We start from the raw sequence: 13,034 nt of genomic DNA, 5'->3' as shown, positions 1-13,034 counted from the left end.
TTAAACAAGACGAAGTGTTGACTGGGACATAAAGGACATCAAAGGATACCTTTTAAAACAATACAATCTTTCCTTTTCTGATCTGTGGCTGGAATATAAAAACCTACAGAATAACAGATAATCTGTATCAATTATATTTGTTAATTAGTCATATCTAAATTATTATTATTCACAGTAATTAGGGGCAACACAAAACCTACAACAGAATGAGTTGACAATAAGGCAAGTGGTGAACTTTTCAAGATAAAAAGGCCAATCAAATCCCAATCATGGAGGCTCACAGGAAATCCCAATTATTTTAAGATACCAGGAAATTCTGACATTTGAGATGGTATCTCAGTGCAAAGATACCTGACACAGCATGGGTACCATGAGCAATCTCACCACAGCATTAGAGATCTGACTGAGCTAATTGCTTCGCATCTCATGTTTCCAAAGTTAATATATATAGCACCAACTCAAGTGTCCCTACACTGCACTATATTCTTCATTTTAAAATTACTCACAGAACCCCAGCTGCGTTGAGGGCTTGTGCTGAAGACAATGAGCAAAATGTGATTTAGGGTCAATGTGTCTGTACCCAGTATTGGCCACATGAGTAGGTGATATTCCCTCAGTACTTGTTCTTATGGAAAGTGCCATGAAACTACAAGCAAGAGAGATTGTTTTTAAGGTTTTCATCATGAGAACTAAAGCACAGATCTAACAAACTAAAGAAGATGTGGAAGGACAGTGACTATCTGCAAGACTGATGAAAAGCAAAAGAAGTGCATCCATGGAGGGCAAGGATGCCTCTAAGAAATTAGAGCTTGAGTCTATAATTTGCCTGAAGGAGGTATGGACTGCTGAGCAATGAATACACTTGAATTAAAAGATGAGAAACAAAACGGAAAATCAATCAAGGGTAATAATGAGGCACAGCAAAAGTAAGAAAATCCAAAGCGTTGCACAGCAATTATGTTTGAACCAAATTCAGCAAGTATGAGAACGATCAAAAAAGTCCAACAAGGTCATAAATAAAAGACTGAATTACCAGGAGATCTGAAACACCAGCCACAGAGGTCAGTGGTCATGGGCTGGATCACTGACAGCTGGGGCTTTGGTAGGAAACTGGTGTGGCACAACTCAAAACAAGAAGATTGGGTTCTGGGTTTCACTTTCTACAAATGCAGATAAGATTGAACTTCGTACCTGCCTGTCCACATAGAGAGCCAGCAGCTAATTTTTTTGTCAAAATGACATAAAATTAGTAGATGGCAGGTTACAACAGAGATGTTTTTGAGAGAAATGTCATGAATTTTAAACCACTTTTGGATGAAAGGGCTTTGATCCACAGCTGGTGAACACAGGGCATTGGCAAAACCCAACTGTTACTTGGACACACAGAGGCAACAGATCTGTGTACAGTGCAGAAAGCAGAGTTAGCCTAGATATTCAGCTAAATATTCAAAAATAGCTCTTTGCATGGACAGAAGTAGGCCTAGATCCCTACATAACAAATGAAAAAAGTTGCTACTGGGTATTATGTGAATTAGGATTTTATTGTCTCTGTACTAATGAGCAAGGAAAACAGCCACCTTTTTGGATGGTTAATGGGACACCTACAATTCACCACTCCAAGGAAAAAAGTTTCTGTGGAGCTCCTACAGCCCAACATGATTTAAACCCTCCAAACCAACCACTCCTGTGCAAGGTGGGCATGGGAGAAATTATTTAGGAACTGACAGGTGGCCACAGCAACAGGAAAGGGGCAAGTGTCTGTAGGTCACTTCATAGTGACACATCCCTTGTGGTCTGGGCTCAGGAAGGATCATGGTATAACACATCAGGAATGACACACTGAGGATAATGCAATTTGCACACGTAAAATACTGATATAACTGACTTTCATTATCTTAATTTGCTGTCACCTGGGGAAACGAGAAGGTCTGGCAATTCACAGGCTAGATCTGCAAGTGTCTGCCATCTGAACAGCAAAAAATCATAGAATCATTTTGGTTGGAAGAGACCCTCAGGATCATCAAGTCCAACCATAACCTAACTCTGGCACTAAACCATGTGCGAGAACCTCATCTGTGTGTATTTTCAACCCCTCCAGGGATGGTGACTCCAGCACTGCCCTGGGCAGCCTGTTCCAATGCCCCACAGCCCTTTGGGGAAGAAATTGTTCCCCAGATCCAACCTCAACCTCTCCTGGCACAACTTGAGGCTGTTTCTTCTTGTCCTAAGACTTGCTGCTTGGGAGAAGAGACTGACAGAGATGTAACACAAGGATGCTAGAAATAAAGCAAGTCTAGAGGGAGCAGGGATTCAAACCCTGCCTGTTTCCTGCATCAGAGACATAGAGAGCACTGCCAGGGAGCACAAGAGAGGATTTGACACACCCTTATGCTCTGGTGTTAGATCTTCAGCCACTTGATTCAAAAGCAAATTGAAGTTACGTATCAGAAAAAAACCTCCAAGCAGTAAGATTTTAGCTTTGTGACACTTCACAACAGAAGCCTCTGTTGCAGCCTGTGATAGAGCTGTGATTGTCTGCAAAGTTTTGCAGAGCTTTAATTCATGTGCCACGTACTTGTGAGCTCTCCCCTTTTATTTGATATGGGGAGACAGGAGCATTATGCAAAGCAGCAATAAGAAAGGGAATGGGATGACCAGTGGGGGATGAGTTTGCAGGCGACTGAGTTTATCCATCAGCTCTGTGTTTGTCCTGCCCCGTTGCCATCTGTCCCCCCACACAAGCTCCAGTGCTCCTCTGACCTCTGGTTCAGCTCATTGTCTTTGTAAGGTTATTAGGTACCTGGAGGATGTCACCACACCGGTCCTCATCCTCTTGAAACGTGCTTGGAAACACCACATAGCATGAAGAGCATGGCTGGAACCTCACCTTCTCCTGCTACTCTAGACTAGATCCTGTCAATTTAAGGTGATGGCAATATCCTATACATACACATATTAGAATCATAGAATGTCCTGAGTTGGAAGGCACTCACAAGGATCATCAAGTCCAACTCCTGTCCCTGTGTATGACAACTCCACATTGGTCAAGACTTTGCTGGCTCCTGAAGTTTCCAGTGCTCTTATCCTCTGAAGAAAATGGACCAAAACCAAACCCTGCTCTGCAACCCCACCAGGAATGCAGTGAGGTGACTTCACAGGTTGCATGTCACTTCACTGGGATAATATTAAGCTACTGGATATAAAGCTACTGGAGAGTGTCCAGAAAAGAGCTATGAAGTTGGTGAAGGGTTTGGAGGGGAAGCTGTATGAGGAGCAGCTGAAGTCACTGGGTTTGTTCAGCCTGGAGAAGAGGAGACTGAGAGGAGACATCGTCGTGCTTACAACTTCCTCACAAGGCAGGGGAGAGGGGCAGGCACCGAACTCTTCTCTTTAGTGACCAACAACAGAACCCAAGAGCAATGGCAGGAAGACGTACCAGGGGAGGTTTAGGTTGGACACAAGGAAAAGGTTCTTCACCCAGAGGTGCTGGACACTGAACAGGCTCCCCAGGGAGGTGTCACAGCCCCAAGCCTGACAGTGTTCAAGAAGAGACTGGACAATGTCCTCAGACACACGGTGTGAACTGTGGGGTGTCCTGTGCAGGGACAGGAGTTGGACTCGAGGATCCTTGTGGGTCCCTTCCAACTCATGACATTCTACGGTTCTATGATATCTATGAATATTTGACCTGGGTTAGAAACAGAAGGGGCACAGAGCTGTGTATTAGAGATGAGTAATTAAGCTACTTTCAGCTTATGTCTCTTGGGAAAAATATTTCAATGGAAAGACACTTTAAAGGCTGGAGTGGTTGGTCTTAGGTTATGGTTAGCACAGGTGTTATGAACAGGACAGAGGAAAAGATACCAGGTATGGACAGGAGCTCTCAACTGACACTAGTTGTCCATAGCTCCTCGTAAACCCAGCTTAGGACAAAATACAACTCAGGCCACACACAGCTTCCATGTCCACATCACAACCAGTGCTGTCACTGGTATCAGTAAGATCTGCTCTTGTCTTGTAGAACGGTGCAGACTAAATGACCCCTCAAGGTGTAGTCCAGGTTTAATTCCTGTGGGTTTATTCCTTATTTGACCATGCTGTGTGAAAAAAAAAAAATAAAAAAAAAATAATAATAATAATATTTCAAGCTTTCTTATGAGGGTAAGGAAATGGGTAAAGATGTCTGTGAATCGATTTTCAACTGTTGAATAAAAACTGGTTCAGAATCCTCGAAATAGTGATATAACCTCAAACTGTGGGAGTCTAATATTAATTATAGGGTACAAACACATAGGAGTGATGGCTTTTTTCTCATTTAAAAGATGTTAAGCTTTCTACTAATGCAGGCTGCCTGCATGGGAAGTTTTGCTGTTTCTTGCTGTGTGATTCTTTGAGTCATTGTACGTGCCCGTTTTGTCAGACCCCTAGGTTATCTTTGTTTCAAGTCTTTGATAGCTTTGAAAATGTGTTCTGAAAAATTAACTTCTCCAGCTGACTCTCACCCTGTGCAGAAGCCACGCTGTTTAAAATAATACTATTTAATTAATTCCCTGCTAATAGAGTATAGTAATATAGTGAAGTATTGCTTAGATATTTTTCCCTTACCAAAGCGGGAAAGGAGTGTCCTATTGATCTCTCCCATGCTACAGGTTGGGAGACAGAAACAGGGTCCATTTCAACATTTGTTTTACAGTAGTGGTGTAGTGGCAGTTTCCTGATGTAATCCAGGATTATTCCCCACTGGCCAAAAAAAAGCTCACAAAGAAAGGTCAGCCCTCAGCTGAGCATCAGATTAGAAAAAAAATGCAGATGAAAGCCAAGCGTTGGAAAGATGAGTCAATACAAAATCAAGCGGCAGCTCTGGATTTAAGCAGAAGTCCACAGCATTTAACCTACTTTAGCAGATCAATGCAGCGGATTTTTAGTCATCGCATTAATCCTAAAATAAAAATAATTACCCCAGAGATCTGTATTAAAGTCCCTTAATTATATCTCATTTCATCATCCTTTTTACTCAGGATTAGGAGCTACAGAGACCAGAGTTTCCCAATGTCATCCTCCAGCTTGCAGCTTAACTCACAGAATCACAGGCTGGTGGGGGTTGGAAGGGGCCTCTGTAGATCATCCAGTCCAACCCACCTGCTCAAGCAGGGTCACCAGAGCAGATCACACAGGATCGTGTCCAGGCAGGTTTGAATGTCTCAGAGAAGGAGACTCCACAACCTCTCTGGGCAGCCTGGTCCAGGCTCTGGCACCTCAAAGGAAAGAAGTTTCTCCTCATATTCAGATGGAACCTCCTGTGTTTCAGTCTGTGCCCGTTGCCCCTCATCCTGTCATTGGGCACCACTGAACAGAGTCTGGTCCATCCTCTTGACACCTACCATTGGGATACTTATCTCATTGATAAGATCCCTCTCAGCTTCTCTTCTCCAGCTGAACAGCCCCACGTCTCTCAGTCTCTCCTCATCAGAAAGATGCTCCAGACCTCTCAGCATCTTTGTGTTCATCTGCTGGACTCTCTCCAGTAATTCCTTGTCCTCCTTAAACTGGGGAGCCCAGAACTGGACACAGAACTGCAGATGTGGCCTCACCAGGGCAGAGCAGAGGGGGAGGAACAACCTCCCTCCACCTGCTGGTCACACTTGTCCTGATGCATCCCAGGGACCACTGGCCTTTTGGCCTAACTCTCCCATTAGGACTTTAGCAGCTACTATGGAGACAAGCTATTTGCCTTGCTGAGAGCACCTACATCCATCCCACTTGGAGGAAAACCAAAAGAGAGAAAAAAATGGTGGGCAGAATCCTGTTTTCTGATGACATGGTACAAAACAGCAGGGGAAGGAGCAGAGAACATTATGGGGTGGTTGAAAAATGTGTGAATACTTAGAAATTCAATCTCTACGTTCTCCTCTTCTTCCAGCAATGCCAGGAGCTCACTGATATCTCATTAAGGGGAAAGAGAGGACTTGACCAGAGGCTGGGCCACTTATCAAATTTCGCTGAGAAGAGTTTATTTCCTGGAGCATCCCACAGCCGAGCTTTGGGAGCGTGGACATAGGCAAATACGGGACCATGAGCCTCCACAGAGACCTTCAGGCAGCTTCTTACGGCAATAAAACCATCCCATTCCCTGCTTGTAAGGGCAAGTTGCACAGCACAGCTCACAGCCATACCTCTGACTTTTTCCATCTTTCTCCATGAAAAAGGTGCCTTCGTCCACACCGCTTATCGAGACAAGTCCCTAATCTACGATGTCACCTGTGTTGTGCCCAAGCTGCTTGTTTTCAATCAGATTCCCCCTGATTGCTGGACTTGACCCATTTCCACCATCTTCTTGTGAAGAAACACGTGCTATAATTAGGCTTTAAAGCATTATATATTTACTGGAATAGTACTTCAGGGCAATCTTTAGGCAAATACACTAGGGAATTTCTTACCACTGCCTTGGGAAGAGGCCCAGAGGCCCATTTATGTCGCAGATGTTGGGATGTGAGCAGAGGCGATCATAAAACAAGCAGTGTGTTTGAATCCTAGTGAGTAAATGGCTTCAGGTTTAGGCAGCGTCCCCAAGCTCCATCTTGGCAAGCGGCATCAAAGCTATAAATATCTCACTTTCCCCTCTGCACAAATGTTCTCCAAAACCACCAGTTCAATCTTGAGCCCTGGAGGTGTGAGATATAATGTGTCCAAGGAGCCTCACAGCTGGTATCAGCTTCTAACAGGGGATTAAGCACAGGAGGTTTGTGAAGGAAAAGAGTAATTGAAGAGTAATTACAGCCACTGCTGCATGAAGAGAAATGGTGAGCATACTGCCTGGGAATGGTCACCATAATGGACTACAGGGCATTAAAGCGAGAGAGAAAAAGTGAAAAAGTACCTTCGTGATAATATTATGGTGATGATGTAGGCTGCTATGTAAAACACCTTTCTGTCATTAATAACTGAGACTGCCACATCCTGCATTTTTATTTCCATGAAAGGTGGGAACTACCACTTCCCAGCAGAAAGGAGCCAAAGTGCTTTTTCCCTGCACTGAGTGGGAGGGAACCCTTTTGGAGACTCTTTCATGTGATTAAAAAATAATAATAATTGCAAGCTGGAATAAAAAAATAAATAAACAGTGCTCTCCAGTCAAAGTCAAAAAACGTACGTACATCTCCCTGTTTTACCCTTTTTTTGGCAGAGTGCTCACTCACAGACTTTCTCTGTACAAGCCTGGGAGTCGAACATCGCCCTTTTCTGCATTCCCTGCAGTCTTGCTGGTGACAGGAGAGGCCCCCAGGGCACGAGACAGGACGGAGATTGGTCACAGAGATCATTCAGTGGAAGAGTTTTAGTTGCAACTTTTCAGCATTTTGTCTTCACTTTGCTATTTTTCGTTTCTATCTAGACTTCGGGTTTCTTTTTTGTTGCTGTGATTTTGTTGTGTTCTCAACTAAGAGAAGCAAGTACCAGTAGGGCTGTAAGGCCACTAGAACAAATGAGAAAAAGAGAAAATAAGGCCAGATGAGACTTGAACTGGTCACAAAGTCATCCTCTCAGCACCAAGGCAGCTCAGTACAACCCTTCTCTACCTAACAGGTTCCTGAAGGCCCCAAAAATGGAGATTTTATACCTCCTCAGGCCGCCTTACTGTTTAAAAGTTTTCCTTCACAGATAAAGCCTTATGCAACTTAAGCCCGTGACTTCTTGCCATCTCGGGAGCCTTCACAGGGATGTGCTTATTACCTTCCTCTTGGCAGAAATACCTTGGGTTTTTTAAGACAGTTCTCATGTCTCCCCTCAGTTTTCTCCAAGATGAAAAAGCACATTTTCTACAACTCTGCTCATTCTTGCTGGTTTCTATCAGCTCCTTCCAACCGAGTTACATCTTTTGGAAAGCGGGGTGCACTAAAGCAGACGGGCTCCCCGAGCCAAGGCCTCACTGCTAAGCATGGTACATAAATTGCTCTGTGGATAAACCACAACACTTCTGTCTATACATATCAATATCGTGCTTGTGGTTCCCCGCCACCCCCAGCAAGAAACATTTGCTGATCCATCAGCATTTTGCTTGCTCTTGGCACAAGGCGAACAACTACATGATTTGCAAACAAGGCAAGAACCTGAACCATTGATCTCTTCTGGCAAAATGCAGCTAAATTCCAGTAAAAAATCCCACGGCAGCTGCCTGCACTACTGAAACCCACTTACCTCGAAGAACACAAGGGAAATGTTCTGTTTATAGAATTATACAAGCCGTAACACCTCAAACTAGTTTTAAGTAAAATAAACTCTGCATGGGTCAAGGTTAAACACTGGAAGGTTGCCACCGGTGCTTGCTGTAAAAAGAGCCGTACCATTTTCAGATCAAAGACTGATATGCTCTACAGAAAAGCAGTCTCAGCAGTAAAACCCTGAGAATTCAGCAGTGAAAACATAGAGTGCTCTCTCTGTTATTTGGAACACTAATATTGCCACTTTGATTTTGGGAATTTCATCCACAAGACATTAAACTTTAGGCAATGAGCATGTTGCCTTCATTTAACCTCTCAAGCCATTTCAGCTTGAACTTACATAGGGTGAAAAGTCTATATGTCGGGGTCTGATTAGGAGCAAATACTCTGGTGGTACAAGTCAGTCTAGCTTAAATTAAGCAAAACCTAGATTCTTACAACAGCTGAGCACTAAAACACAATCTGAGAAACACATAAATCATTATATTCTACCTAGCAGTCTCTTATATTAATAATCTAACAGACATTACAGATGCTGGATGCACCTTCCGGGATTGACAAGATATTTAATACTGCCGGCACAGCACCGAGATTTTGAACCGTTATAATGGATATGTGTCTCCATTCAGTTTGATCAACTTCTCCTATTCCCTCAAATCCCCCCTTACCTTTTGAGATAGTTCCTCCCATAGAGGATCTGCTGCAGCAAGGTGACCACGGCAAAGGCGCAGATGAAGATGAAGAACAAAGTTCTGTTTCCCAGCAAATCCCTGCTTGACGAAGGGTCTGTGTATCCCATCCTGAAGCTCCGCTGGGGGTAAAATTCAGTTCATTGTCGCTCTCATGCACTTTTCACTGGGAAGCAGAGGGAAACGCTTGCTGTTTTTTCTCTGAGCAATCCAAGGACAGAGTATCCCATTTTTTGGCCCTGCTGCCCCTTCCTTGCCCCCTTTTAGATGTTAGCTCCAGTGTTGTGCACAACGGTTTGCTTCCACGGTAAAGTTTCCAGGAGATTCAGACGTGGGTAACATCTAAAATCATCTCTGCGAGCTCTTCCAGCACAGCCAGCCTGTGCTGTGCAAGAGGCATTCTGTTCCCTCTAAGCCTCTCTCGAAAACCCGCTGCTAGCAATTATCTACTTCAATCCCATTTTCATATTCCAGATGGGGGAAGCTGCAAATAAACCAGAAAACTGCAGCCAATGGCAAGCACAGGGCTCCGGCAGCCCGCGTTGGAAACACATAGTCGTCAGCTCTTCTTTGCTTCTGCTCAGCGATTCCAACGAAATGTGCTTGCGAGGAGACGTGACTGGGGTGTGCTATTATTGAACCAGCATGTAACGATCATAAGGATTTCACTCAGTTCCCTGCGAAAAAGAAAAGGAAAAAAAAAAAAGGAGAAAAACAGAAAAACAACAGCAGCAATCTGGTCAGGCTAGCAGGAGAGCTGCATTTTGTGTAGCAGTGTCTTCGGTACGGTAGCGTTTGCATGCAGAATGCGGCGCCTTTAGTCGTAGAGCTCGCACTATTTGGGCTCCCCTGGTTATTCCTCCGGAGTGAGCGTAAGCAAGGTCACTGTGCATCTCTTCAAGGACAGAGCTCGCAGCTCCTGCATGCTGATTTATTGGAGGCTCTGAGTAGCCTCGCAGCCGCAGAGAGGGAGACTGCCTCTCAGTGCGGGCTCTGAGAACCATTCATTTAAAGAGACAAATATTCTGATTGTTCCTTCACCAGAAACAGTTTGCTTTCGAAAGGGCGAAGCAACAAGACCATCGTAACTCCTCTAAAAATCTCCCCGCTGTCAGGAGAGGCTCAGTTCAGCTCACAGGGAAATCAATGGGAGTTTTGTTGCTGATTTTGCTGAGAGCCCCTAACTCTCAGCTTCTTAAAACAAGTTCTGGTAAAAGCTTTATCCATGAATGAAACGTCCCAGCTAGGAGGTTGTTTTGTCCCAATAACAGATGGGAAAAAGATTTTGACAACAAAATGTGGGGGCAAAAAAACCCTTTGTCTAAGAGAATGAGAAGATTTTTGTGGGAATAAATTTTCCAGCAGTGTGTGTGAAATGTTCTAGTGTGTCAAAACAGCTTCTGGACTTGGTCTCAGCTGTAATTGATGCTGCATGGGAAGAAGGGCCAAAGGTAACTTCGTGCAACCCTTTCAACCCAGCTCCTGAAGCCAGGGTTGGTCCTCAGCATCACCTACAGCAATTTTAAGCAACAAAAGTCTCAGAAGTGTTAAAGGTAAGAACTTGGTCACCCTGAACTCATGCAGGACCTTGGCTTTGCAGAGCAGGTGTAGGGATCCAGCCTCTGACCCGTCCTTCAGTCCCTTCCAAAGCTGCCACATGTTTGTGAATCCTGCTAGAGGCTTCAATTATCATATAAAAAGAGCGGTCATCTCACATCAGATCAAAGATTATCCAGCCCAGTGCCTTGTCCCTGATGCTGGCCAGTGATGGAAACATGGGGAAAAGCAGAAAAAGAGGACAAGGACACACCGATACTTCCTTGGAAACACTTTCCTACCATTTTGTGGTTCATGGTCTTCCTGAACTGGAGGGCGAAAAACAATATTTGGCTTAGAAAAATGACTGAGTTGGATGCATTTGTTTGTACTGTAGTGGGAATAACACACACACCAGGGGACTGCAAATTAAACAGCAAAAGCAGTTTGATTCCCTTTTGTAAAAGTAATCAGCTTTGGGGCCAAATATGTTTCTTTTAATGCTCAGTACATGTAAATCTATATAATATGATAATGTTTCCATATGGGAACTGTACCATTTGGATGGATCTGACCACACAGCCTCCTCAGTTACAGGAAAAGCCATTTGGCCATTAGAAATCCCAGGTTGGGACCCAAGATACTACACAGGCTGATTTGTATGGAGAAGCAGAGAGGTAATGCCAGTAAGGGCAGATGTAAAGGAAAATGTATTTAATTCTTTGATTTGTTGGATTTTTGCTGATAGCTTTGAGAATCCCCTCTAAGAAATTTGTCTCAGTTTCTCCAGAAGTTATTTTACAAAGTATCAGAGAACAGAATTCGGCTACTTATAACCTTCTGTGGGTATGATGCCAGTTTTGCAGATTTTAACATCACCCACTTTTTGGTGAAAACATTTTCTGCCTTTCTTCCTCTATTCCCCGCCATTCAAAGTGATTATTTTTTTCATTAAGATATCTGTGCTGTAGTGCATTGAACTCCCGAGCCTAGCAGCTATTCTTTCTTCTGGACCGATGGTCAGCCTGAGATGCAGTAAACAGCCTGGAAGCACCAAGTCAATCTTTGATTTTCTGCATCCTCTCATCCTTCGCTGCTTTATCAGAGCCGGCCAGAAGACACAGCACCTGAGAAGCCCACGTGCGGGAGAGCTGCACGCCTAAAGCAAAAAGCAAAGCACAAAGGTATATAAGTGAAGAGGGTGTTCTGTACAAGGATCTTGCACAGGCACCATTCCTGATGTCACATATGTAAGAAATCTGTTTGCTGCCTTTAGCCCAGTATGACAATAATGCTGTAGAACTGGAAGCAGAGCAACTCTGTGCAAGTATAAAGGAATAGGATATTTATCGGTGAATATTCAAAGGATGCTCGAGGCTGTCTGCAGTATTTGTTGTGAGTGAAAATAGTCACATAGCATATGCAGAAAGGGTGAATGAGCAATGCCAGCACTCACAGAATCATAGAATGTCCTAAGTTGGAAAGGATCCACAAGGGTCGTTGAGTCCAACTCCTGTCCCTGCATATAACAAACCCAAAATTTACACCATGTGTTTGAGGGTGCTGTCCTCCTTCCCAGAGCTCCTTTGAGAATTTGACTTGTCATCTACAAGCCTTCTTGAAAACATCAGGCTTCTACAGAGAATAATTTTATTTTTTTGTAATGATTTTTCACCCTGGACTTAAGCAAGCAATGGGCAACGAAGAAGCCCCTCCAGATTGTGAGAAGGGCTTGGGGAAAAGGATGTTATGGTAAGCTGTGCTGCAAACATGGATTTTCTGGGCATGACTGGGTTTGGGTGATGTGTACAACACTGACTGCCAGTCAGGGAGGCAAAGACCCTGCAATGGAGCTGCAATGGCACTGGTAACGTGCAGCGAGTCCAGGTCATTATGCTCTGGTCAGAGAACAAGAACCCAGTAAATAAGGTCTCTCCCATCATCATCATTAGGACAAGAGGAAACGGCCTCACGTTGCTCCATGGGAGGCTGAGCTTGGATCTTGAAAACAATTTCTTCCCCAAAGGGCTGTCGGGCATTGGAACAGGCTGCCCAGGGCAGTGGAGATGTGGCTCTAAGGGACATGGTTTGATGACAATGTTGGGTTAATGGTTGGACTCTGTGATTTGAGGGTCTTTTCCAACCAAAATTATTCTATGATTCTATACCATTTCTTGGAATACAGAATTCAGAGCCTAAAGCAGAAGTGGCAAGTGGAAGTGCTGATGGCCTATCATAATACGAAGCTACCAGAAGCAGCTGGTTTTACACCTTGCTGGCCTTTATTTTGTTGTATGTGAGCTGCTTGCTAAATATCATCAGCAATAATCTATTGGAAAAAACTCTCCCAGCCTGAGCAGTGAGACCCTGAGCCCTCTAACACAGATGTGAATATGCTCCAAACAGTGATACCCTCCAATGGGAGTTCATCACTTGCTTGTAAGTCCAAACAAAACAGAGCTGAATCAAAAAATAAAAAGAAAAATAGACGTTAACATTGAATCTCAAAGATAAATTTTGGCTACCCACCAAGACCGTGTTTCTGAAGCTCCACATAAGGAGAGCTGAATTAGCAGGACAAAACCTGGTAGGA

General features: G+C 44.0%; 1 protein-coding gene across 7 annotated transcripts in view; it reads right to left on the bottom strand.

Annotated features, from left to right (window-relative positions):
• ST8SIA5 (ST8 alpha-N-acetyl-neuraminide alpha-2,8-sialyltransferase 5) overlaps nt 1-13,034 on the bottom strand; it is a 77,987-nt gene that overhangs the window by 43,735 nt on the left and 21,218 nt on the right. For 4 of the 7 annotated variants that reach the window (XM_065046894.1, XM_065046893.1, XM_013372000.3 and 1 more), the window contains one exon: nt 8,885-9,582. The exons of 2 other annotated variants lie outside the window; for them this stretch is intronic. In XM_065046894.1, the coding sequence (XP_064902966.1) occupies nt 8,885-9,015 (131 nt within the window). In that variant the 5' untranslated portion in view covers nt 9,016-9,582. Of the gene's footprint in view, nt 1-8,884; nt 11,609-13,034 lie in introns of those variants that run through there. One more of the 7 variants, XM_065046892.1, reaches the window with a different exon arrangement.

The sequence above is a fragment of the Columba livia genome, chromosome Z (assembly GCF_036013475.1).
Source record: "Columba livia isolate bColLiv1 breed racing homer chromosome Z, bColLiv1.pat.W.v2, whole genome shotgun sequence".
Lineage (NCBI taxonomy): Eukaryota > Metazoa > Chordata > Aves > Columbiformes > Columbidae > Columba > Columba livia.
The sequence above is the reverse complement of the archived record's forward strand: the minus strand, read 5'-3'. Positions and strand labels throughout refer to the sequence as shown.